Here is a 27,278-nt window from a genome sequence, read left to right on the forward strand (position 1 = left end):
TTCTATGGCGCCGTTGTTTTGGGTCGCCGGCTGGGATCCGATCCATTGTCCTGGGTGGTAGGTCAAACAGAGGATCCGCTTCAGGAAAGTCGTATTCCTGGTCGTAGTGTTGGTGAGTTGCCGTTGCTCTTATATCCAATAGTTCCTCCTGACTGTATGTAATGAAACCTAAGATTTTCTGGGGTAACATTGTAAGAAATAACAGATAAAAAACTAAATACTGCAGTTTCCTAGGAACACGAAACAAGGCGGCCATCTCTGTCAGCGACATCACGGATAAACTGAAATGGTCCACCCACACAAACAGTCTGGTGAACAAGGCAGCAGGTAGCCTAGTGATTAGAGGGTTGGACTTGTCACCAAAAGGTTGCAAGATCGAATCCCCGAGCTGACAAGGTAAAAATATGTATTCTTGCCCCTGAAAAAGGCAGTTAACCCACTGTTCATAGGCCGTCATTGAAAATAAGGATTTGTTCTTAACTGACTTGACTAGTTAAATAAAGGTAAAAAAAAAACTCAGGAGGCTGAAGAAATTTGGCTTGTCACCTAAAACCCTCAAACTTTTACAGATGAACATCCTGTTGGGCTGTATCACCGCCTGGTACGGCAACTGCACTGCCACAACCGTAATACTCTCCAGAGGGTAGTGAGGTCTGCACAACGCATCACCGGTGGCAAACTACCTGCCCTCCAGGACACCTATAGCACGTGATGTCACAGGAAGGCCAAAAAGATCTTCAAGGACAACAACCACTCGAGCCACTGCCTGTTCACCCCGCTTACCATCCAGAAGGCGAGGTCAGTACAGGTGCATCAAAGCTGGGACAGGGAGACTGAAAAACAGCTTCGATCTCAAGGCCATCAGACTGTTATACAGCCATCACTAACACAGAGAGGCTGCTGCCTACATACAGACTTTAAATCATTGGCCACTTCAATAAATGGATTGTCACTTTAATAATGGCACTTTAATAATGTTAACATATCTTGCATTACTCATCTCATATGAATATACTGTATTTTATACCATCTATTACATCTTGCCTATGCCTCTATGTCATTGCTCATCCATATATATATATATATATATATATATATATATATATATATATATATTCTTATTCCAGTCCTTAATTAGATTTGTGTGTATTAGGTAGTCGTTGTGGAATTGTTAGATAACATGTTAGATATTGCTGCACTGTCAGAACTAGAAGCACAAGCATTTCGCTACACTCGCAATAACATCCGCTAATCATGTGTATGTGACCAATAAAATTTTATTTTGTTCATAAAAATGGTTAGCTCCTACAGGCAGTGAGTCACGTGGGCTGGTATATAAAACAGGCAGACAGACATGAGGCATTCAGTTACTGTTCGATCAAACGTTAGAATGGGCAAAACGAGTGACCTAAGCGACTTTGAGTGTGGTATGATTGTCGGGACCAGGCGCGTTGGTTCCAGTACCTCAGAAAAGGTCTGCCCTCTTGGGTTTTTCACGCACGACTGTGTATAGGGTTTACCGAGAATGGTGCGACAAACAAAACACATTCAGTCAGTGGCAGTCCTGCGGGCGAAAACAGCTTGATGAGAGAGGTCGAAGGAGAATGGCAAGAATTGTGCAAGCTAACCGGTGGGCCACAAACAGGCAAATAACAGCTCAGTACAACAGTGGTTTGCAGAATGGCATCTCAGAAAACACAAATCATCGGTCCTTGTCATGGATGCATGGATTGCAGCAGACGACCACACAGGGTTCCACTCATGTCAGTTAAAGCAGGACTGCCACTGACTGGATGTGTTTTGTTTGTCGCACCATTCTCGGTAAAAACTATACACAGTCTTGCGTGAAAAACCCAAGAGGGCAGACCTTTCTGAGGTACTGGAGCCAACGCGCCTGGCCCCGACGATCATACCACACTCAAAGGTCGCTTAGGTCTAGTGGGCACTCAAACACCAATACTGGACAATTGAGGAGTGGGAAAACATTGTCTGGTCCGTCGAATCCTGGTTCCTGTTGCGTCATGCTGATGACAGAGTCAGAATGTGGAATAAGCAGCATCCATGGCCCCATCCTACCTGGTGTCAACAGTACTGGCTGGTGGAGGTGGTGTAATCATGTGGGGAATGTTTACCAGGTGAACGTTAGGTCCCTTGAGAAATTGAGAAACGGTTCCATGTCCCGAAGAATTCAGGCTGTTCTGGAGGCAAAGTGGGGTCCAACCTGGTACTAGATGAGTGCACCCAATAAACTGGCCACTGAGTGTTTATACACACCTGCACAATCCATTCTCATCAACTATGGATATTATCACAAATGTCATACTTAACAAAGTACAAGTAAAAAAACGATGTCTGATTTTTAAACCTACACAAATCAAATATTACCTTTCTTTATTAAAAAGGGTTTGATCACATGTATATACAGAATCATTTAACCAACTGTGACCAAGAGCATGATCGTCATATGCCTTTGTTTCCACTATGTTCGGTGACAGAAAGTCATGAATTTCGATGAAATACTGTGTCCTACATGACCCAAGTCCTGATTAAAGCACAACTTCAAAGGTCCATCTTTTGTGCTGGACCTTACTCACTATCTCACTTCAGTGTGTTCTGGCCCAAACTATTTCCACATCCAAGACTTTCCCAGAACCAGTGCTGCTACGTCTCCTTAATAATGCTACACACAGGAAGTAGTGTGTGTTTTGAAAGCACTTGCCCACAACGCTCTCCCAAGAAAAAGGCCTGTGGTGGATGATATATACTTTCCTAACCCACTCAGACCAAACACAGTGTCACACAGTCACAGTGTCACAACCTTTAGGAGAGTGAGTGACTGGCTGGACCTGCTTGTCTCCAGGCCTGTAGGGATGGTGGGCGAGCGAGAGAGTATCTCTATCTCTGTCTATGAGATTGTGGCCCCAGGTTGGTATCTTCATGTCCCCCAGAGGTCTGTCCAGCTCGGACTGCTTGGCCAGGAGGGCCTTTTTCTGGGCCTTGGTAATAGGGAGATCCTCTGAGGGCGTGGTGAGGATAGACAGTCTCTGAGGAAGGAGAGAGAGGACAGAGGAGCATTTTAAAAAGGGGCTACGAGGGGGAATGAGACAATAACAGGTGATGTTTGGAGAGCATAGATTTTTTTTGTAAAAGAAACAACATCAGCGTGTAACAGTGGAGGCTCCTTAGAGGAGGAATGGGAGGACCATCCTCCTCAGTGAATTTAATAAAATGTTTCGAACTCTTGCAGTATGAACTGATATATTGTCCATCCAATCAAAGGATCAGAGAATTAATATAGTACTGAAAGCATAATGTAGCATAATGTAGGCTACAGCAAGATAGCACTGCAGCGCATAAACTGTGGTGAGTAGTTGACTCAAAGAGAGAGAAAGACAATCATTTAACAATTTTTTAAATGTATTTTTATTTAAGGAAAAGCAGTAGTAGAGAGAGTTTCTTTCACTTACTTAGCAAATGCAGTTAATTTAGCCTACTCAAACAGAGAGGAATGCTATTTATATTAGCTAGCTGGCTAAGGCTATCCAACACTGCGACTCTTCCAAGTCAGGGTAAGTGTTCGGTTTTATTAATTTATTCGGGGTAGCAGGTAGTCTAGTGGTTAGAGCGTTGGGCCAGTAACTGAAAGGTTGCTGGATCAAATCCCCAAGCTGACAAGGTAAAAATCTGTTAAACCCACTGTTCCCTGGTAGGCTGTCATTGTAAGAACAAATTCTTATTTAACTGACTTGCTTAGTTAAATAAATATAAATCGTACCAGGGCCTAACTGTGTAACTGATTGTACACATTAACTGTGGGTTTAGCTCTAGTTTGCTGACAAATATGTAGGTTGTGTAGCAGTTATGGTATGAAGGTTTGGCTTGGAGAGGTTATTGCACCTGGTCACAGACAGCTCCTGTGCAAGTCCACAAGGGAAAAGGTGAGAGGATGCGAGAAGGAATTATACAACGAGCTGGGTGAATGGAATATGAATATGCTGTAATATAAATATATTAGTATATCATTGTATTAAGAGAGAGACAACAATTGACCTACCTAGCTAGGCTTCCCATGATATATTGCTTGTTTTTTGTAGCTTTTGAAGTGCTTTGAGATGTTTTTCTGTTATGAAAAAACGCTATAGAAGTTTAACAAAGTAACTATTTACCTGTCGCAGTGTACCAGGAGTGACACTCACAATGTACACCATCCACAGAGGAACTATGAGTGTGGAGGAGAGGGTGAACCACCAACCAATGGCGTAACCCCACCAAGTATACTCAAAGGTGTTGTTGAACTTTAGCGGGGTAAACCTAATCAAGGAGAAGACAAACGTAGCCTAGAACAAAAATATATGGAGGGATGTTTTATAATAAACATTAAAGAACAATGTATTTTCAGAGAGCATTGTACTAATTATAATATAGTAGAGTAACAGTGAGGCTTGAGTGAGGACAGAGAGAACAAGGTTACCATTTTCCAGTACTTTTAGGTCAGGTTTATGGTGAAACATTTATATTGAACGTAAAGGAAAGGAAGGATTCTCTACTTTACATAGGTTACACTTACTTACACACACAACTTATTAACTTTTGTTTGTCTGTAAATCACTTGTATTACTGTGACATCAACGTAATGTTTACTACAGATATTGGATCTTAATTTGACCAACCTGTTGCAGGAGAACTTTCCTGCAATGCAAGAAATACAAAACTTGTAGTGTATTTAAGGTTTACAAAAAGGCTTCTGAAGCTGTTTAATTTCCACTTTGACATTTCCGACTTGATTTTCTCTTATGAAAAATGTATCAACCCCTACAAAAATGGCCATTAATTATAACCCACATAATAATTACACATAATGTTGCTGCAGGATTATTTCTCTGCTGTAGCAAACTTGTTCAAATTAAGATCCTACATCTGTATAACAATAGTCTGAAAAATAACTAATGAATTTGCTGTTGAGAGTAGGGTGTTAAGAAGTAATACTTACAGTGCAGATGACTGGAGTGATATACTTCAAACAGTACTTAATGAGGGGTAATGGTCGATAACCGATCATGTCCTCTATATTATCGTACAGACGATCTGCACCTGTAGAGTAAACATAACAGAGGCTCAATCACAGCAGTCAAGGAAAGGGTTTGGTCAGTTGGTCAATCAAATACCATCCAGGTAAACCTTCTCAAACCACCAAGTGACAAACAGGTTCAAGCAATTGCAGATTGGGAAAACCGGACGACAGGTTTACTTTTTTGATACTGTTTTAGACAGGTGTCGTTTCTCATCGATGTCCAAAATGCGAATGTCTGCAAGAGGAAAAGCTTGGATAACGCCATTACCACCGCTAAGAGAAACCTCCTGAGGGAATATATGTGATTGATATTTTTTTAACATTTTAAATGTAACCTTTATTTAACTAGGCAAGTCAGTTAAGAACAAATACTTATTTACAAGGACGGCCCTCCCCGGCCAAACCCAGACGACGCTGGGCCAATTGTGCGCTGCCCTATGGGACTCCCAATCACGGCCGGTTGTGATACAGCCTGGAATCGAACCAGGGTCTGTAACGATGCCTCTTGCACTGAGATGCAGTGCCTCTGTGATTGATGGAATGGGGCCATACAGGGTCTTTTAATATGATGTTTTCATAAGATCTACAAGGATAGCGGTAACACTTTACAATAACTTACAAACATTTATCAAGGCATTGTCATGTATATATAAATGTTTATAAATGGTTTATAAAGTAATATAAAGGCACTGACACTAAAGGTGTCCGCATGCTTCCTATCCGAAACAGTTCAGTGTGCATATATTACGATGACATTTTGTGACATTTTTGTTCATTGTGGTCTCGGGCAAAGGTTTTTTCGGCTGTTCGTGCACACACATTTTTATCTCAAGGCTAGCCGAAGTCTACACCCCGTTGCCAGTGATTGGTCAACAGTAGTGATTCTTCAAGTGTTTGTTGTCAATCAATGAGAGGCTAATCGTTTTCATGCAAATTTTTGCACTTGACAAATACTGCACTATACATCTTAGTTGGATGTAAAATTGCGCAACTAAGATCTCCTCTGCAAAAACGTCCAAATGAATGATAGATTTCTTAAGCTATGTTGATGAAGTGTATACTCGCTACGGCGATGGACAAACAGAACTGTTGCTGCTTTTTTATCGTTTTTCAACAAGCAAAGGCATTTTAAGGGAGTATACGAGCACACTCCGAAGCATGCCTTAAGAGCTACTGAAGCAGACAGGACTAACTCACCATAAACCCAGCTGACACACACTGACTGTAGTACAGCGAAGAGAAGAAGAGTCATCCCACTGCAGGCATAGTAATCAAACAGCTGGAAGATATACAGGCCTCCCTGCAAACAGAGGAGGGTGTGGAGAGAAATAATTCATAAAGTACATTCTTATTGAGAACAACAATAAGACTCGATAATCTACCTCCAGAGTGTACAAAACACTCAGACAATGATCTTAAGTGTGTCCAGTGGCCCAAGTCCTTATGGAATAAGTGGAATCTGCCAACAATTCTGCAGAACGAGTTATGTCCCCCAAAGTGTGGTATGCTGAAACACAGGGATATGTTGAAACAACACTTGGGAGGTAGATTATCAATCATATACCTGGTTACTGTCATGATTGAGCTAATAATGATGCCTTTGAAATTCTAAATTCCTTATATAATAATGACTTCAGATGACCTCTCACCTCTGTGACCATGACCAGGCCGATGAAGAAGCTACCCACACTGATGATGAGGAGGAGAATTTTACGCCGATGACCAACCAGGAAGAAGGAGGGATACATGTCTGAGATAGCTGTCATCAGAGCCTCCAGACCTACGAACTGAATCAGAGATGATCAAATCAAACTTTATTTGTCACATGCATCGAATACAACAAGTCGAGACCATAATGTGACATGCTTACTTACAAGCCCTTAACCAGCAGTGCAGTTCAAGAAGAGTTAAGAAAATATTTACCAAATAAACAAAAATAATAAAAAGTAGCACAATAAAATAAAAATAACGAGGCTATATACAGGGGATACCGGTACCGAGTCAGTGTGCGGGGGTACAGGCTAGTTGAGGTAATTTGTACATGTAGGTAGGGGTGAAGTGACAATGCATAGATAATAAACAGCGAGTAGCAGCAGTGTACAAAACAAATGGGGGGGGGGGGGGGACAATGTAAATGTAAATAGTGGTGGCCATTTGATTAATTGTTCAGCAGGGGGTAGAAGCTGTTAAGGATGGGGTTCTTAGTGGAAACTATCTTATTTGAAATACTGTTGAATTTATTATTGATAAATGAATAAACAATATCCCCATTTTAAATAGAATTGTAACTAGGTAAACTTATACTTTGTTTTATAAGTGATTGACAATATGAGTTCATAAGAAGGGGTTGTGTGACACGGACAAGGAGTAATAAAAAGTTAATGAACACCATTCCAACTAGGCAGAAACAAATGGGTTGTGGACTGTGTAAACACAGAAGGTCGTTAGCCTATGGTTGACCCTACTGAAACTTAGCTCTGGGGTTTTTAGATAAGGCAGTGAGTGCATTCCTAGGTTTTCTGTAAATTAAAACTGTCAGTTCAGTGGTGATCGATAATGTTGAGGGGTCAAAAGTTATCTGGGAGTGTGTTAGTAAGTTAGAATGAACTTTTCACCTTACTTTGTCCCGGTCGAGAGGAGGGGATTCTGTTAAAGCAGTGAAATGACATCATGATCTGTATATAAACTGCTGCACGTGTTTAAGTGGGAGCGCGCTCCGAGAATAAATTATATTACCTATTATTGAAAGACTGGTCTGCGTCTATTTTATGCAAACAAGAAATCTTACAAATTCTCATAAAATAGATTAAGGGCTTTCAATTGATGAAAGCACATTGGCATAATTAAATTACAGTAACAAATACTAGCTACATCTTCACAGCATCACGTCCATTGAGTTTAGTGATGATTGTAGCATTTATTGTAGGTCAATGTAATTATCCTTTATTAGGAAAATAATTTAATAGGCCTTCAGGGCCACTCTAACTTACCTGACTATCTAACCCCAGTAGGATGATCATGATGAAGAAAAAAATGGCCCAGAGTTGGGGTACTGGCATCATGGCCACAGCACGAGGGTAGGCGATGAACGCCAGGCCAGGACCTGTATGCAGTAACACAGGTAAACTCATTACTATACTTTCAGGGGCAGGTCAGAGGGAATAGTTAGCTCCTTGAAAGGCTCAGACACCTGTCTTGTAACAAAGCATAACTTTAAAAGGTCTGTTTATTTGTGCATTTGTTTATTCATTACTAACTTAATTCAATCATTAAAATCTCACTGCTGCTTTTCTACAACACTTACCTGATTCGGCCACGGTTGCGATGTCTGTCCCCTGTTCATAAGCCATGAAGCCCAGTACAGAGAAGATAGAAAAACCAGCCACGAAGCTGGTTCCGCTGTTCAAAAGGCACAGGTACACACAGTCCCTAAAAAGAGATTCACTTCCCTGTTAGTCAAAACACAAAGGAATTCAAATGACCTACAATATGCAGATCAACTTTCCAGACAGCCTCCCATTTCTGCAACCCAACTTCCAAAGAATTATATGCACAGGGAATGCTTTTGCAGGCAAGGGAAAACGTTCTGCCTGCACATATTATCTAGCTAGTCTCATTTATCGCTCCCGAGTGGCGCACCGTTCTAAGGCATTGCATCTCAGTGCAAGACTCTACAGTCCCTGGTTCGACTCCAGGCTGTATCACATCCAGTCGTGATTGGGAGTCCCATAGGGCGGTGCACAATTGGCCCAGCGTCATCTGGGTTTGGCCAGGGTAGGCCGTCATTGTAAATATGAATTTGTTCTTAACTGACTTGGCTAGTTAAATAAATGCTAATCAAAATAAAAACATTTATGTCAGTGTACTTCATTCTTCCACTCACTTGTAACAGTTGTTGTCATACTTGTTATAGCTGCCAAGGGCGGTCAGGCAGCCGATGCAGATCGCATAGGAGTAGAAGATTTGTGTTCCAGCATCCATCCACACCTGTGAGACATACCAGAGAGAGACACAATAGTATTCAGAGTTTCACAGTTCCGATCCACTAGTCTCATCCCAGGGTATCAGAGGCCAATTCAAAAAATGGTGCCTATTTTGAGCTCGTAGCTATAATAAGTCAACAGGAAATGTATTTCCTTTGAAATTCAGACTTCTTATTTTTCATAAGGTATTGCTATTGTAACAAATCTGACGTTCTTAAGAACGCAAACTGTTCTCCCAAGGGAGTAAACTTTCTTGAGCCAGTGGTCATGCCGACCAGGGTTAAAACACAGGCAGAGACATTACCTTTTATCCCCCATGAATCGCTACAGTATGTAATGATGTTTTTGCTACACCTACCTGTGGGTCAGCGAGGCGGGCTGGATCTGGGTAGAGGTAGAACTTGATACCATCTATGGCCCCTGGCAGTGTGAGTCCACGAACTAGCAACACCAACAGCATCACATAGGGGAAGGTGGCAGTGAAATAGACCACCTAAGGGGAGAGCGGACCAGCATTACGTTTACTCAGCCTATGGCTCATCCTAACAACTTTACACTATTCATGGTGTCATCAGGCTGAATGGCAGAGATGCCACCTTACCTTCCCAGTAGACTTCACTCCTTTCCAGACACAGAAGTAACAGATAATCCAGGACAATAGAAGACACAAAGATAGGTCCCAGCGAATATTTCCAAGCTTGTAGACACTGTCTGTGAGATTCAAAACTCTTCTCCTGCAAATGATATTTTCAGTTCCAATCCCACCACTTGCTGTTCATCATTCTCTCAGCACCTCCTAAGGCACATAGCCATTGTGCCCATCTGGTGGTTAATAAAGACTTGATTCATTAGAATGGTTTTGTATACTCACTCCCAGAACTCTCTCACTGGCGATGTTGCGTTTCCTGTTATTGTCCAGTTTAGATATCCTACTACTTTTCTGTCAAACTCCACGCAGGTTGCTGGTTAGGAGGAAATTACACATTAACAAGCATGTCTCAGAACTCTGAATCTTTCCTGGATAAGGAGACATTTAAAAAGAAAACATTTATCAACTCACTTGCCAAAAATGGAGTTAAGTCAGTCTGAAGTAGTGTCCATAAATGTAAGATACTATCTTTAATTTGAGCTTAATAGCCACAGTACGTCTCCATCAACATGTCTACACACTGAAGTTAACCTGGTCCCAGATCTGTCTGTGGTCTTGGCAATGCCAACTCCATTGCAGTCCTTGTCAATGAGTGACAAGCAGTTGGCATTATAGCACAAGCAGACTGGCACTCAGGCTACACTGAAATACATACCTGTGTTCCAGCTGTTTCTACAACTAGCCCAGGGGAGCTCAGAGCTGAACGAGGAGAAGAGGTAGAAGAAGGCCCAGGCCAGGATGATGATGTAATAGATGCTGGAATACAGAACTACCACCTGACCACCATAACCCAGTCCTGAAGAGGAGGAAGAGGAGGAGGAGAATAAACCAATAAAGGAGAAAAGATGAGAAGTTGTTTCCGGACAAATATGGAGATGTAAATGTTCAGAAAATAATTGTTTCTTCTGAGAAATACATGTGACAAATAACAAGTGGTCTCATACAGTGCATTCGGAAAGTATTCAGACCTTTCAGACCCTTGAAGACCTCTAGTTCAAAGATTCACACGTCTGTCTTGTTGGAATGGCACCGTAACTCATTAATCAGGGCTGGGGACTTTGAAAGGAGTCTAATCTACATCAAAGAGAAACACAGTTAAACATGTTATGGTCCAGTATATTCATTTCAAATCATATTTTTAAACTATATTTTTTTAACAAGGCAAGTCAGTTAAGAACAAATTTTAATTTAAAGTGATGGCCTACCCCGGCCAAACCCGGACGACGCTGGGCCAATTGTGCGCCACCCTTTGGGACTCCCAGTCACAGCCAGATGTGATACAGCCTGGATTCAAACCAGGGACTGTAGTGACGCCTTTTGCACTGAGATGCAGTGCCTTAGACGCTGCGCCACTCGAGAGCCCTAATATTCTCGACCTAGGACCATAACATGTTTAACTGTGTTTCTCTTTGATGTAGATTAGACTCCTTTCAAATTCCCCAGACCTGATTAATAAGTTATGGTGCCATTCCTACAAGACAGACGTGTGAATCTTTGAACTAGAGGTCTTCACAAGTCCAAAAAGTTGGACCCGTTCTGAAATGGAGCTGGTTGGATCCAGATCCGGCCCGATCTGAGTGAGGGAAGCAGCAGAAAATATATTTTTAAGGAACTTTATTAACGGAGAGAGGTGCCGGTCTGGCAGGCGAGGGAGGGGCGGATTGACACGGGCAGCAGGGAAGGAGAGACGGCAACCAACCAAGACAACTCGCTCTGTAGTGGACTAATAGCTGGCACTCTGTTATCCTCAAAGAGGGCGAAGAAGGTGTTTGTTTTGTCTGGGAGCAAGACGTCGGTGTCCGCGACGTGGCTGGTTTCCCATTGTAATCTGTGATCGTCTGTACAGTCGTGGTCAAAAGTTGAGAATGACACTAATATTAATTTTCAAAGTCTGCTGCCTCAGTTTGTATGATGGCAATTTGCATATACTCCAGAATGTTATGAAGAGGGACCAGATGAATTGCAATTAATTGTAAAGTCCCTCTTTGCCATGCAAATGAACTGAATTCCAAAAAACATTTCCACTGCATTTCAGCCCTGCCACAAAAGGACATCATGTCAGTGATTCTCTCGTTAACACAGGTGTGAGTGTTGACGAGGACAAGGCTAGAGATCACTCTGTCATGCAGATGGAGTTGTTCGAATAACAGACTGGAAGCTTCAAAAGAAGGATGGTGCCCAGAATCATTGTTCCTCTGTTCCTCTGTCACCCATGGTTACCTGCAATGAAACACGCGCCGTCGTCATTGCTTTGCACAAAAAGGGCTTCACAGGCAAGGATATTGCTGCCAGTAAGTTTGCACCTAAATCAACCATTTATCGGATCATCAAGAACTTCAAGGAGAGCGGTTCAATTGTTGTGAAGAAGGCTTCGGGGCACCCAAGAAAGTCCAGCAAGCGCCAGGACCGTTTCCTACAGTTGATTCAGCTACGGGATCGGGGCACCACCAGTACAGAGCTTGCTCAGAAATGGCAGCAGGCAGGTGTGAGTGCATCTGCACGCACAGTGAGGCGAAGACTTTGAGGATGGCCTGGTGTCAAGAAGGGCAGCAAAGAAGCCACTTCTCTCCAGGAAAAACATCTGTGACAGATTGATATTCTGCAAAAGGTACAGGGATTCTCTCTTTCCGATTGTTTGGGGCATCCGGAAAAAAGCTTGTCCGGAGAAGACAAGGAGAGCGCTACCATCAGTCCTGTGTCATGCCAACAGTAAAGCATCCTGAGACCATTCATGTGTGAGGTTGCTTCTCAGCCAAGGGAGTGGTCTCACTCACAATTATGCCTAAGAACACAGCCATGAATAAAGAATGGTACATCCTCCGAGAGCAACTTCTCCCAACCATCCAGGAACAATTTGGTGACGAACATCCAGCATGATGGAGCACCTTGCCATAAAGCAAAAGTGATAACTAAGTGGCTCGGGGAACAAAACATTGATATTTTGGGTCCATGGCCAGGAAACTCCCCAGACCTTAATCCCACTGAGAACTTGTGGTCAATCCTCAAGAGGCGGGTAGACAAACAAAAACCCACAAATTCTGACAAACTCCAAGCATTGATTATGCAAGAATGGGCTACCATCAGTCAGGATGTGGCCCAGAAGTTAATTGACAGCATGCCAGGGTGGATTGCAGAGGTCTTGAAAAAGAAGGGTCAACACTGCAAATATTTACTTTTTGCAACAACTTCATGTAATTGTCAATAAATGCCTTTGACACTTATGAAATGCTTGTAATTAATCTACAGTATTCCATAGTAACATCTGACAAAAATATCTAAAGACACTGCGGCAGCAGACTTTGTGAAAATTAATATTTGTGTCACTTTCAAAACTTTTGGCCACGACTGTAGACCCTGCCACATACATCTTGTGTCTGAGCTGTTGAATAGTGATTCCACTTTGTCTCTACTGACGTGTTGCCTGTTTGATTGCCTTACGGAGGGAAAAACTACACTGTTTGTATTCAACCATATTTTCAGTCACCTTGCCATGGTTAAATACTATGGTTTGCGCTTTCAGTTTAGCGCGAATGCTGCCATCTATCCATGTGACTATAGTTGAAGTGTACCTATGATAAAAAGATGAGAGGCCTGTAATTTTCATCATAGGTACACTTCAACTATGACAGACAAAATAAGGAAAAAAAATCCAGAAAATCACATAGTAGGATTTTTGATGAATTTATTTGCAAATTATGGTGGAAAATAAGTAACAAAGATCTCATCTTTTTAAGTGGGAGAACTTGCACAATTGGTGGCTGACTAAATACTTTTTTGCCCCACTGTATATCCAAAATGTCCATTTATTTGGCGCGTTTGATCCAGAAAAAAACAGCTTCCAAATTGCGCAACGTCACTACAAAATATTTTAAAAGTTGCCTGTAAACTTTGCCAAAACATTTCAAATTACTTTTGTAATACAACTTTAGGTATTTTTAAACATTAATAATCGATCAAATGGAAGACGGGTCTATCTGTGTTCAATACAGGAAGACAACAAACCAAGCTACTTTTCAAGTCTTGCGCAACTCTCAACAGTGTTATGCAGTTCCTAGATGGCCGTACTTCTTCATTGCACAAATGAATAACCTCAACCAAATTCCAAAGAAATTCCAAAGACGGGTGACATCCAGTGGAAGCGGTAGGAACTGAAAACAAGTTCCTAAGAAATATTGTTTCCCAATGAGACCTCAGTGAACAGACAAAAATTCTGAACAGTTAGTCCTCATAAGTTCTGTTATACTCACAGACATGATTCAAACAGTTTTAGAAACTTCAGAGTGTTTGCTATCCAAAGCTACTACTAATATGCATATCTTATATTCTAGGCATGAGTAGCAGGAAGTTGAAATTGGGCACGCTATTTATCCAAAAGTGAAAATGCTGCCCCCTATACCTTAAGTTAACAAATGTATAATATAAGTTAGATCACAAAAAAGACCCATCCTCCCCAGAGTGCCATTACAAGTAATCTAAAATGTAGCCTTATATTGTTTCAAACTGGTAAAGCATAGTGATTAAAATCACGGTCAAGCTTTTACAAATAGAATAGTGCAATATAATTTACAGAAGGAAAAGCACGTACGTACCTATGGATCATTGTCTGGCCCTGTACAGATGTAGGATCTTAATTTGATCACCCTGTTGCAGAACTAAAACTTGCAGTGTATTTGAGGTTTAAAAAGGCTTCTTAAGTTTTTACTACCGACTTACGAAAATGTATCAACCTCAACAAGAATGTCCATTAATTCCAATCCACAGAGTTAGTTAAGTATCTTTGCTAGAACCACTACTTGGGTGAGCTATATCATCTTATCATTGGTAATGTAGGCTAGATGCATCAGCTAGTTAGCTAGGCTGTAAAGCAAGTTAGTCTTTACTTGATTTGAATTTGTTCTCCTACTGACAAACAGTTGAATTGCAATTGCCCCGTTCCTGGACCCTGACATGCTACAGATGTAGGATTTTAATTTGAGCCAGTTTGCGTAGGCAGGAAAATAATTCTGCAGCAACAGGAAAGGTTAATTATTATGTGGATTAAAATTAATGGACATTTTTGTAGGGGATGATTTATTTTTAGTTAGGGAAGATCAAGTCTGAGATTTCAAAGTGGAAATTACAAACTTCAGAAGCCGTTTTAAAACCTGAAATACACTGCACGTTTTACATTTCCTACATTGCAGAAATGTTATCCTGCAACAGGGTGATCAAATTAAGATCATAATGTAGCAACTCCAAAGTAACTTGGTGGTATTAATTTCAAACTCACTGCACGGCGCCGGTAGGTAGCTCATGCATGTGATGAGGACGAGTGCAGCAACAGAAGGGCGGGGAGGGGACTTCTTTCAAGATTCACGAGTTTATGAGAAAGGATCTAATATGATAGGCAATTCATTGCATTTAATGTTACAAGAGAGAAAAGTTAAAGAAAATGAAATATGTATTATTTTTTTAAACGCCACCAATCGGAAGGGCACTTTTTTAACAGGAGGGAAAAAGGGCATGTGCTCAAGCACCCATAGGGCTCTATCTGTGCACGTGCCTGCCGTATGCACAACAAGACCCTGTGTCCGTTTTATGAACCATATCAGAGTAGGAGGAATGCCTTTTAGATCATAACGACTAAGATTATATGGCCAGAGAGCCTGATTCTAGATCAGCAGTCCTACTCCGTGACGCTTTATAAATATGGGTCCTGAAGTTTACCTTCAAACAGGGGGCAGATCTTCCTCCAGCAGGTGATGCTGCCCTGCGTGGTGTACTGGCCCAGGGAGGTCTCCAGAAGAAAGAGGGGAATGCCACAGGTGAACAGGAAAAGCACATAAGGGATGAAGAACACCCCTTAAGAACAACACAAGTTAAACCACAAGTAAACATGTAATTTACCAAGAGGATTAAGACCATAACTTAAAAGCCCAGTGCAGTCAAAAACATGATTTTCCTATGAGGTTGGAATAATATTACACCATGATAATGCCCTTTTAGTGTAAGAGGTGCTTGAAAAGAACGCCTAACATTTCAGCATGTTTTGGTGGAATGGAGTTTTGGCCTGCCTAGTGACATCACCAGGCATTAAATTAGCTGCAATATGTAACTTTTTGGGCAACCTGAGAAAATTAAAATTGAAATGCTTATTATAGATCTGTCATACTCGTTGGAAGCAAGTTTAAATAAGCGGTAGATCTGTTCTTTGTGTGCTATTTCTATGTTTTGCACACCAGCTTCAAACAGCTGAAAATAAAATATGATGGAAAATATATTTCACAGTGGTTTAGATAGAACAATGATTCTCTAAACTGTATTTGCTTGTTTTGTCACATACACTGAATTCAGGTGAAATATTATAATTTTAGCAACCAGGAAATGGCAGAGCAATTTCTACATAGTGCAATCTAAGTTGGAAAACATAGACCAATAAGAAAGAGTTCCAAATCTCTCTGCCAATAACAGATAGTGTTCAGTTTTCCCCTCCCTACTCAAACCACTCCCAGACAGTCCGAGCAAAATTCTTGCTTGAGAAATTGCACTTTGATAAGATTGTTTCAAAAAAAATTGTAAAAAGAAAATAATAATCAGTGTAAGGTACTTAACCCTCCTGATGTGTTCTGATCAAATTGGACCGATTTACAAGTTCTCTCTCTGAAATATGTAGTTAATTTAATCTGATTGTCATAAGGTTCCATGACTTTGTCCACACAGCGCATCTGAACACACAAAATACATTTTGATGATTTTCATTACATTTTGGGTGTTTTATTTAAGTTATTTACACCTGTGGTGTTGCCGGTCAAAAATGAGTGGTCATTAGAAATGAATGGGTGAGACTACAATTAGTGTATAAAATTGAGTTCAGGCACATGCCCATTCATCAGATGGACACACTTCATCTCCCAGACCCCCACATGCATGTGTGTTTGAGCACACACACATCTCACTCCCCTTCTTGGCTTCCATGGCAACCCCCACGGGAACCTTTCCCCAATACAGTCTTTCCCCCACGGGAACCACACCTGTTGGCATTCTCTCAAACAATCGCAACATTGCAGCTCTGGTATATAAAGCTTTTTTGAGGCCTTGCTAACAGTTCATTCTGTGGCAGCACAATGACCAAACAATATACTGTATGTGATGCTCTTGATCATATCTTTGATAATGACACTGGTGAGGAGGAGAGAGTCCTTGTTAGACTTTGACACAAAGTAGTATGTGATAAATAGCACAATATGTTTCACCTGAGTATGTGTTATAGTCAAAATAATCTGTACATTATGCTTTTTTAAAACTCAAAAACAAGTTGTATGAGCTCAGGTCAATGAGGCCTACAGGCCAGAAATAGCGAATAGAAGATCACTATTTGTAATGTTCACAAGAACTTTAGTTGATAAAAAGATCTAACACAACATTAGGTGATAATATATGCATTATTATGGATTTATAAATCAGCTATAATGGGGCGGTCATTTTGGACCGGGAACACAGAATGAATTAACATGAAACGAACACAACGGGAGGGTTAATTGTTGCCCAGAAATGATTTGACATTGAGATAAAAACATCTGCATTGGACCTTTAACAACATGTTTTCTAACCTCATCCCCAGGTTTAATTGCTAGAGAGCCGGCTGAGAACGAGACATATTTTCCAACATTATGACCAGCTTAGGTTGAAACTCAACAATATGCAAATCAGCAAGACCAGCTATTCTGTTTAGCAATTTTAGGAATTCTCAAAATAAACATTAGCATAAGAAATAAAAAGGATTGTACTGTCTCCACCGCAACGAAGTAAACAAAGTGCCTAGGTTTTTTGCATTGATGATCGGAAAGTCAAAGATTCACATCTCCACACATTTAATGTGTGTTTTAAATGTATGACCATGTGATGCTCACCTCCCCCATTTTTGTAGCACAGGTATGGGAACCTCCATACATTCCCCAGGCCGATGATCTGTCCGGCCACAGCCAGGAGGTACTCCAGCTTGCTGGACCACTGTCCCCTGGTCTGGGTGTTGGCCACAGGGACAGGCTGGACCAGACCCATCTCCTGGTGGGCCATCTTATTGAACCTTATATTGGGATCATTATGCTTCTCCATAACACTGAGGAAGACAAAGTGGGCTTTATTCATTGAACAACCATGTATCTAACATAGTCAGTGTGCTATGAAGACAGTACAATCACAAAGCAGCTGGTTTTATATAGTGAAAAGTTAAACACAGCAAACAGCTACATATGACCTGCTACACACACTACCGTTCAAAAATGTCATTTAGAAATGTCCTTGTTTTTGAAAGAAAAGCACGTTTTTTTGTACATTAAAATAACATTGATCAGAAGTACAGTGTAGACATTGTTAATGTTTTAAAGGAATATTGTAGCTGGAAATGGCAGATTTTTTTATGGAATATCTACATTGGCGTACAGAGGCCCATTATCAGCAACCATCACTCTTGTGTTCCAATGACACGTTGTGTTAGCTAATCCAAGTTTATCACTTTAAAAGGCTAATTGATCAAACCCTTTTGCAATGATGTTAGCACAGCTGAAAACTGTTGTGCTCATTAAAGAAGCAATAAAACTGGCCTTCTTTAGACTAGTTGAGTATCTGGAGCATCAGCATTTCTGGGTTCGATTACAGGATGAAAATGGCCAGAAACAAATAACTTTCTTCTGAAACTCATCAGTCTATTCTTGTTCAAAGAATTGAAGGCTATTCCATGTGAGAAATTGCCAAGAAACTGAAAATCTGGTACAACGATGTGTACTACTACTCCCTTCACAGAACAGCTCAAACTGTCTCTAACCAGAATAGAAAGAGGCGTGGGAGGCCCCGGTGTACAACTGAGCAAAAGGACAAGTACATTAGAGTGTCTAGTTTGAGAAACAGACGCCTCTCACGTCATCAACTGGCAACTTCATTAAATAGTACCCGCAAAACACCAGTCTCAACGTCAACAGTGAAGAGGCGACTCCGGGATGCTGGCCTTCTAGGCAGAGTTCCTCTGTCCAGCGTCTGTTCTTTTGCCCATCTTAATCTTTTCATTTTATTGGCCAGTTTGAGATAAGGCTTTTTCTTTGCAACTGCCTAAAAGGCCAGCATCCCGGAGTGGCCTCTTCACTGTTGATTTTATCACCCTGTTCCAGGTGAATTTTCCTGCAATGCAGGAAATGTAAAACGTGTAGTGTATTTGCGGTTTTCTCCTCTGGAAAAATTTATCAAACCCTACAAAAATGTCCATGAATTGTAATCCACATAATAATTAAAATGTCCTGTTGCTACAGGATTATTTCCTGCTGTAGCAAACTGGCTCAAATTAAGATCCTAGATCAGTATGACCTGTAAAGAAAAAGAAAATGGGGGAAAAAAGCGAAGGTCCAGTGCAGCAAAACATGAGTCCCGTCTTTCAATGCATTCGATCGTCCTTTTATCCAGCTCTTTGGATGTGCATAAAACCCCCTCCTCTCAAAGTAAATTAGTGGGACACTGCTTACATTAACTGCTCTGAAGGTATAATATAGCAATGTTGACTTATAACAATGGAATCAACTAGTGTATTGTATGTACTGTGTATTATGTTTATGAGGGCTGTATTAGGACACATTGTTTTCATTCTTTACTGATCCTGAGAAAAGTCAGTTCCCACACACTGATCCATACTGGGGTCTATTCTAGGATTAGCCTGAGTATCTGTGAGTAGCCAATACCAGCTGACTATTTGGCAGTGGCCACACAAATCATCTGGTATTGTAAGGGACCAGGGCAACATCTCAATGCTTGGCAACATGTTTGACTGTTCAAATTCCACACTGAGGCACTAGTCTTGTTGCATTAGAGTAAGATGGGATCAGCGCTACTTGGTGGCAGTAGGGTAATACTGTCATCAATGTTTCCTTTGTGCTCTTGCCTAGTATCCCTGTGGGAGTGGGACATATAATGGGAAATATGTGCTGCTGCTACCATTACGCTAATTACTAAAAATGAACACCCTGTACTTATACAGTTATAAGAAGCACAATCGTAAGGTCTGTTGTTAAGACAGTGTGTTCTAAAAGGTCACTTTTGCCTTTACTATTTAAGGCACTCCTGGGCCTGCATTGGGGGAGCACTCTGCTGTGCCTTCGTGATCTACTGTAGCCTAAAATAGGTGTAATATACGAGACACCCAGAAGACCACTAGCCAGGGCATAGTTTGTGATACTAAGAGTAGCTACTGACTGTATATCTTTGATAATATAATACTGCTTGGTTCAATATACAGTACCGCCTGTTTTAGATGAATGACAGAGTGGATAGAGAAGATCGACATGTAAAGATGTATGGGCACAGTGATTGTAAAGTTACTACTGCTAAATATTAAAGTTAATTGCAACATAAATATATTTTTCCGATCTGATTTTCTAGGTTCATCCTTCATGCATTTGTCTCTATATACAATTTTTCAACTGTCAGGTGTGCTCCCCTGGCCTCTAGGTCACCAGGCTGCTCATTATGGCGCACACCTGCACGTCATCAGACACACCTGGACTCCATCACCTCCTTGATTACCTGCCCTATATATGTCCCTCCCTTTGGTTCCTTCCCCAGGAGTCATTGTTTAGGTTTCTTGTTTGTGCGTTGTTATTGGTTTGGATTATGTGTCGTTTATCGATTAAATCACTCACTCCCTGAACTTGCTTCCTGACGCTCAGCGCACTCGTTACATAAACATACTGTATTGTTTAAAAACAAATATTTGGAGCATGAATTATGAAAATAAAATCTACACCAACAACCAGAAATCGTGCGTTCAAATCAAAAACATGCGATAAGAGTACTTATTCATGCATTAGACATGCCCGTAGCGTTACACAAAACGGAAAGACACTGCTGCCCTCAGTGGCACTGCTGAGCCTCCAGTCTGTAACGTTAACCTTTAGCCTACATTCAGCAAGTGCTGCTGACTGCAGATAGAGAACGAGAAAGCTACCACTGACCGAAGCCCCAAGTCAGTTTCTATATACAGCTAGGGAGATAGATGTCTTTGTGTTATCACAGCCCACCAAATTTCAAATACAAAAAGTGATAAACAGTCTAAAATAAAATATTTCCTGATAGAACGAGAGGAGAATAGAAAGGCAGAGAGTGAGAACGAGAGAGAGTACCTTAAGGAGGAAGTTGTAGTTCTGAAGTCTGTTGTAGTAGTCTACTTCTCCATTAATCTATGTGAGGAAGACTGGTTCTGGTCACTTTCACTGGAAGCAAATCTAGACCCAACATCTCTCCCTGCCAAATGCCCTTCCCAGAACTAGCCATGAGTGAGCCTATGTAGAGAGGTTCGAGTGTGCGCGTGTGTGTGTGAAAGGCGGAGCTACTGAGTCAAGTCAACACTGGTTCCTTTGGTGAAGGGAAGAGGAGTTGATTTGCTCTGTGGAAGCGGCAGCAGCAGGCAGGCTTCTTTTGATTGCCGAAGGGGCTTTTGTGGAATTTTAGCGAATGAACGCTCTCTCATATAACTTCACAATGGATAGAGGATAGATGAGTTACAGAACTTGAACACTTAAACGTAGAATGTAGTTTTGGGGCGGCAGGCAACCTAGTGGTTAGAGTGTTGGGCCAGTAACTAAAAGGTTGCTGGATCGAATCCCTGAGCTGACAAGGTAAAAATCTGTCATTCTGCCTCTGAACAAGGCAGTCATTGTAAATAAGAATTTGATCTTAAAATAACTGACTTGCCTAGTTAAATATAGGTTAACAAAAAGAATCGGACAGGATGGCTGACATTTTACGTGCTCCTAACCAAATGTGTTATTTTGTTTTAAAAAATTGCGTTGTTTGTAACTTGTTTAACTTATTTTGTACATACTGTTGTACATGCTACCGTCTCTTATGACCGAAAATAACTTCTGGACATCAGAACAGCGATTACTCACCATGAACTGGTAGAAGCTTTTTCCTTTAATTAGTCCGACATGAAGGATATCCTGCTTTCCCGGGAACAGGGCCAAATCCCTGTCATTTGCGTGAAGAGAAGATGCGTTGGTGAGCGAGTAAACCCCCATTGCCATCTGTTCTATTGGCAAACTTGCAATTATTGGAAAATAAAATCGATGACCTACGAGCAAGATTAAACTACCAACAGGACATTAAAAACTGTAATATCTTATGTTTCACCGAGTCGTGGCTGAACGACCACATGAACAACATGCAGCTGGCGGGTTTTACACTGTATCGGTAGGATAGAACAGCAGCCTCTGGCAAGACAAGGGGGGGATGGTCTATGTATATTTGTAAACAACAGCTGGTGCACTATACCTAAGGAAGTCTCAAGGTTTAATGCAGGGAAACTTAAATCCGTTTTACCAAATTTCCACCAGCATGTTAAATTTGCAATCAGAGGGCAAAAAACATTTTTACTCCACACACAGAAATGCGTACAAAGCTCTCCCTCGCCCTCCATTTGGCAAATCTGACCATCATTCTATCCTCCTGATTCCTGCTTACAAGCAAACATTAAAGCAGGAAGCACCAATGACTCTGTCAATAAAAAAGTGATCAGATCAAGCAGATGCTAAGTTACAGGACTGTTTTGCTAGCACAGACTGGAATATGTTCCGGGATTCTTCCGATGGCATTGAGGAGTATACCACATCAGTCACTGGCTTCATCAATAAGTGCATCGATGACGTCGTCCCCACAGTGACTGTACGTACATACCCCAACCAGAAGCCATGGATTACAGGCAACATCCGCACTGAGCTAAAGGGCAGAGCTGCCGCTTTCAAGGAGCAGGATTCTAACTCGGATGCTCCGATGATCCATCAAACAGGCAAGGAGTCAATACAGGACTAAGTTCGAATCGTACTACACCGGCTCCGACGCTCGTCATTGCGAACTATTACAGACTACAAAGGGAAGCACAGCCAAGAGCTGCCCAGTGACACGAGCCTACCAGACAAGCTTAAATTACTTCTATGCTCGCTTCGAGGCAAGTAACACTGAGACATGCATGAGAGCATCCGCTGTTCTGGACGGCTGTGTGATCACGCTCTCCAGAGCTGATGTGAGTAAGACCTTTAAACAGGTCAACATTCACAAGGCCGTAGGGCCAGACGGATCACCAGGACGTGTACTCTGAGCATGCGCTAACGTGTCTTCACCGACATTTTCAACCTGTCTGTGACCGAATCTGTAATACCAATATGTTTCAAGCAGACCACAGTAGTCCCTGTGCTCAATAACACTAAGGTAACCTGCCTAAATGAATACCAACCCGTAGTACTCACCTCTGTAGCCATGAAGTACTTTGAAAGGCTGGCCATGGCTCACATCAACACCATTATCCCCAAAACCCTAGACACACTCCAATTTGCATACCGCTCTAACAGATCCACAGATGATGCAATCTCTATTGTACTCCACACTGCCCTTTCCCACCTGAACAAAAGGAACACCTATGTGAGATTGCTATTCATTGACTACAGCTCAGCATTCAACACCATAGTACCCTCAAAGCTCATCACTAAGCAAAGGACCCTGGGACTCCCTGTTCACTCATGAGTGCACAGCCAGGCACAACTCCAACACCATCATTAAGTTTGCTGATGACACAATAACGGTAGGCCTAATCACCGACAACGACGAGACAGCCTATAGGGAGGAGGTCAGAGACCTGGCAGTGTGTTGCCAGGACAACAACCTCTCCCTCAACGTGATCAAGGCAAGATTATTGTGGACTACAGGAAAAGGAGGACCGAGCAGGCCCCCATTCTCATTGGCGGGGCTGTAGTGGAGCAGGTTGAGAGCTTCAAGTTCCTTGGTGTCCACATCACCAACAAACTAACATGGTCCAAGCACACCAAGACAGTCACGAAGAACCTATTCCTCCTCAGGAGACAGAAAAGATTTGACATGGGTCCTCAGATCCTCAAAAGGTTCTACAGCTGCACCATCGAGAGCATGGTTGCATCAATGCTTGGTATGGCAACTGTTCGGCCTCTGACTGCAAGGCACTACAGAGGGGAGTGCGAACAACCCAGTACATCACTTCCTGCCATCCAGGATCTCTAAACCAGGCGGTGTCAGAGGAAGGCCCTGAAAATTGTCAAAGACTCCAGCTACCTTAGTCAAATACTATTCTCTCTGCTACTTGCTGCTACTTTATTTTACTATAAACTATTCTCAGGGTTGGGGAGTAATACAAATGTTGCAATGTTACAAAGATGTAAAAAGATGCCCTTGAAACATTCTTGATATGTTCATCAAAAGAGAGATCAGGGTCCAGAGTAACGCAGAGGTCCTTCACAGTTTTATTTGAGAGGACTGTACAACTATCAAGATTAATAGTTAGATCAAACAGCAGATACTTTTTTTTCCTGGGACCTAGAACTAGCATCTCTGTTTTTTTTGAAAAGTTGAAAAGTAAAACATTTGCAGCCATCCACTTCCTTATGTCTGAAACACAGGCTTCCATGGTAGGCAATTTTTGGGCTTCACCATGTTTCATCGAAATGTACAGCTGTGTGAGTTGACATTGTGTTTTCTTAATGACATCAGTAAGAGTTATAATATATAATGAAAACTATAGTGGTCCTAAAATGGAACCTTGAGGAACACGAAACTTACCATTGATTTGTCAGAGGGCAAGCCATGCTCAGAAACAAACTGATATCATGCATCAAAGCTGGGACTGAGAGACTGAAAAACAGCTTCTATCTCAAGGCCATTAGACTTTTAAACAGCAATCACTAACTCAGAGAGGCTGCTGCATACATACTCATATCACTGGCCACTTTAATAAATGGATCACTAGTCACTTTAAACAATGCCTCTTTAATAATGTTAACATATCTTGCATTACTCTTCTCAAATGTATATACTGTACCTTATACCATCTATTGCACCTTGACTATGCCACTCGGCCATCGCTCATCCATATATTTATATGTACATATTTTTTTCCATACCTTTAGATGTGTGTATTAGGTAGTTGTTAGGGAACTGTTAGATTACTTGTTAGATATTACTGTACTGTCGGAACTAGAAGCACAAGCATTTCTCTACATTCACATTAACATCTGCTAACCATGTGTATGTAACCAATAAAAGTTGATTTGATTAGGAAGAGTCTTGGTGGGTATACATTGTAGAATAATAGTGAAGACAACAGAACTATGAAATAACACATGGAATCATGTAGTAACTCAAAAAGTGTAAAACAAATCTGAAGATATTTTATAGTTGAGGTTCTTCAAAGTAGCCACCCTTTGCCCTGATGACACCTTTGCACAATCTTGGCATTATCTCAACCACCTGGAATGCTTTTCCAACAGTCTTGAAGGAGTTCCCACATAATCTGAGCACTTGTTGGCTGCTTTTCCTTCACTCGGCAGTCCAACTCATCCCAAACCATCTCAATTGGTTTCAGGTCGGGGGATTGTGGAGGCCAGGTCATCTGATGCAGAACTCCATCACTCTCCTTCTTGGTCAAATAGCCCTTACACAGCCTGGAGGTGTATTTTGGGTCATTGTCCTGTTGAAAAACTAATGATAGTAGGACTAAGAGCAAACCAGATGGGATGGCGTATCGCTGCAGAATGCTGTGTTAGCCATGCTGGTTAAGTGTGCCTTGAATTCTAAATATATCACAAACAGTGTCACCAGCAAAGCACCCCCCACCATCACACCTCCTCATCCATGCTTCACATTTGGAACCACATATGCGGAGATCATCAGTTCACCTACTATGCGTCTCACAAAGACACAGAGGTTGGAACCAATAATCTCACATTTTCAGACCAAAGGACATATTTCCACCAGTCTAATGTCCATTGCTCCTGTTTCTTGGCCCAAGCAAGTTTCTTCTTCTTATTGGTGTCCTTTAGTACTGGTTTCTTTTCAGAAATTCGACCATTCGACTGATTCACGCAGTCTCTCCTGAACAGTTGATGTTGAGATGTGTCTGTTATTTGAACTCTGTGAAGAAACTATTTAGGCTGCAATCTGAAGTGCAGTTAACTCTAATGAACTTATCCTCTGCAGCAGAGGTAACTCTGGGTTTTCCTTTCCTGTAGCGGTCCTCATGAGAGCCAATTTCATCATAGCTCTTGATGGTTTTTGCGACTACACTTGAAGAAACTTTAAAAGTTCTTGAAATGTTCCAGATTGACTGACCTTCATGTCTTAAAGTAATGATGGACTGTCGTTTCTCTTTGCTTATTTGAGCTTTTCTTGCCATAGCCCTATTTGGTAAAAGACCAAGTATATACTATCTTCTGTATACCAGCCCTACCTTGTCACAACACAACTGATTGGCTCAAATGCATTAAGAAGGAAAGAAAGTTAATTGAATTGCATTCCAGGTGACTACCTACCTTTTTTGGTTACTACATGATTCCAAGCCGAATAACCCTTTTGGAACCCTTTTTTCTAAGACTGCATGGGTCAAACTGCTCCATTATCCACATTATGTATTAATCCTTAAGTCTATTAATGGACCCAAGCATCAATCTAAGTAACAACATAAATAAATCCCCATCAAAATCTGTCAGTTTAAGCTAGAGATATGTTTTTTTTGTGCATAAGTCTACATTAGCCTTCCGCATCTGCATTGGAAGATGGCCGAGCTACAGCGATGTTTGTCAGACCATGAGACATCCCGAAAAATGTGTCTTCTCACAAAAGCGTAAACTGCTCCATTAATGGCTTTGTTTTACCATATTGTGGTGTGAGAGTTGAGAGGTCAATGATGAAACGTCACAACCCGTAAACTTGGATATTGTCATTCTGATTATTCAAGTTTCCGAGTTGGAACTCCAACTTGGAAGGCCATTCTGGTGTTTTTTTTAATCCTAACTCGGATCTCTCTTTAAATACACCATTACTTTCAACAGTTTGACCTGTCAAACAATCAATGTGGGTGGGGTTGTTAAGGAAGGGGGCATGATGTTTGAGAGTCACAGAGTTAGTTGCGTTTCAGACTTACATATGTTGTATTTGTTGTGAATTGTTAGATATTACAGCACTGTATTGGAGCTAGGAACACAAGCATTTTGCTACACCCTCAATAACATCTGCTAAATATGTGTGTGCGACCAATACAATTTGATTTGATTTGACTTTCTGCAACAAAATGTGTGACCAACCGAAGTGGTCCTGAGAAAACATTACAGTTCTGCTAATGTTGATAGAGATGTAATTCAAAACACCCATGATAACAGATAGGAAATATTCCTACAATATTCGCATAAGGTTATAGAGAAACATAATAACGTGTTCCAAAAACATTCCGAAAACAAACTTCAGCAATTATGTCTGGATTCTGCATTCTGTGAACGTTGGAGACATCATCCACCCAAAAGAACATACAGGGAACATTTCCACAAGACTCTCATGAAGTTATAGTGTAACATTGACATGATTGTTCAAATAAGGCTATGAGGGGAGGCCAGTCCTCTTCAGGCTGTGCCGGGTGGAGATAGAGACATTATCTCAAACACCCATGACAACAAACAAAGTCTGACATTATTGCCATGATGTTCCAGTGACATTCTCAGAACACACTGCAGCAATGATCTGTGTGAGAAATTCAAGTTATTCT

The 27,278-nt window shown here is 41.3% G+C and overlaps 1 protein-coding gene across 4 annotated transcripts; it reads right to left on the bottom strand.

Moving 5' to 3' along the window:
* Nucleotides 1-953: 953 nt before the first annotated feature.
* LOC139413688 (sodium- and chloride-dependent GABA transporter 2-like) lies at nucleotides 954-21,060 on the bottom strand. Of its 4 annotated transcripts, XR_011634823.1 has the most exons (16): nucleotides 20,845-21,060; nucleotides 17,593-17,801; nucleotides 15,410-15,544; nucleotides 10,359-10,499; nucleotides 9,926-10,016; nucleotides 9,656-9,788; nucleotides 9,413-9,547; nucleotides 8,955-9,058; nucleotides 8,376-8,500; nucleotides 8,062-8,174; nucleotides 6,721-6,858; nucleotides 6,269-6,371; nucleotides 4,991-5,091; nucleotides 4,167-4,337; nucleotides 2,258-3,044; nucleotides 954-1,481 (listed from the first exon to the last, which is right to left on the bottom strand). XR_011634823.1 is itself a non-coding variant. In XM_071161357.1 (15 exons), exons 2-15 carry the CDS (start codon nucleotides 17,795-17,797, stop codon nucleotides 2,796-2,798), a joined length of 1,944 nt encoding a protein of 647 aa, XP_071017458.1. In that variant the 5' UTR covers nucleotides 17,798-17,801; nucleotides 20,845-21,060; the 3' UTR covers nucleotides 1,906-2,795. The 4 variants fall into 4 exon arrangements, 1 of the variants encoding a protein (XP_071017458.1); XM_071161357.1 differs by lacking the exon at nucleotides 954-1,481 and having other exon boundaries at nucleotides 1,906-3,044; XR_011634824.1 differs by lacking the exon at nucleotides 954-1,481 and having other exon boundaries at nucleotides 2,375-3,044; nucleotides 4,167-4,311.
* Between the last annotated feature and the right edge of the window lie 6,218 nt (nucleotides 21,061-27,278).

Source organism: Oncorhynchus clarkii, chromosome 7, assembly GCF_045791955.1.
Source record: "Oncorhynchus clarkii lewisi isolate Uvic-CL-2024 chromosome 7, UVic_Ocla_1.0, whole genome shotgun sequence".
NCBI classification, from domain to species: domain Eukaryota; kingdom Metazoa; phylum Chordata; class Actinopteri; order Salmoniformes; family Salmonidae; genus Oncorhynchus; species Oncorhynchus clarkii.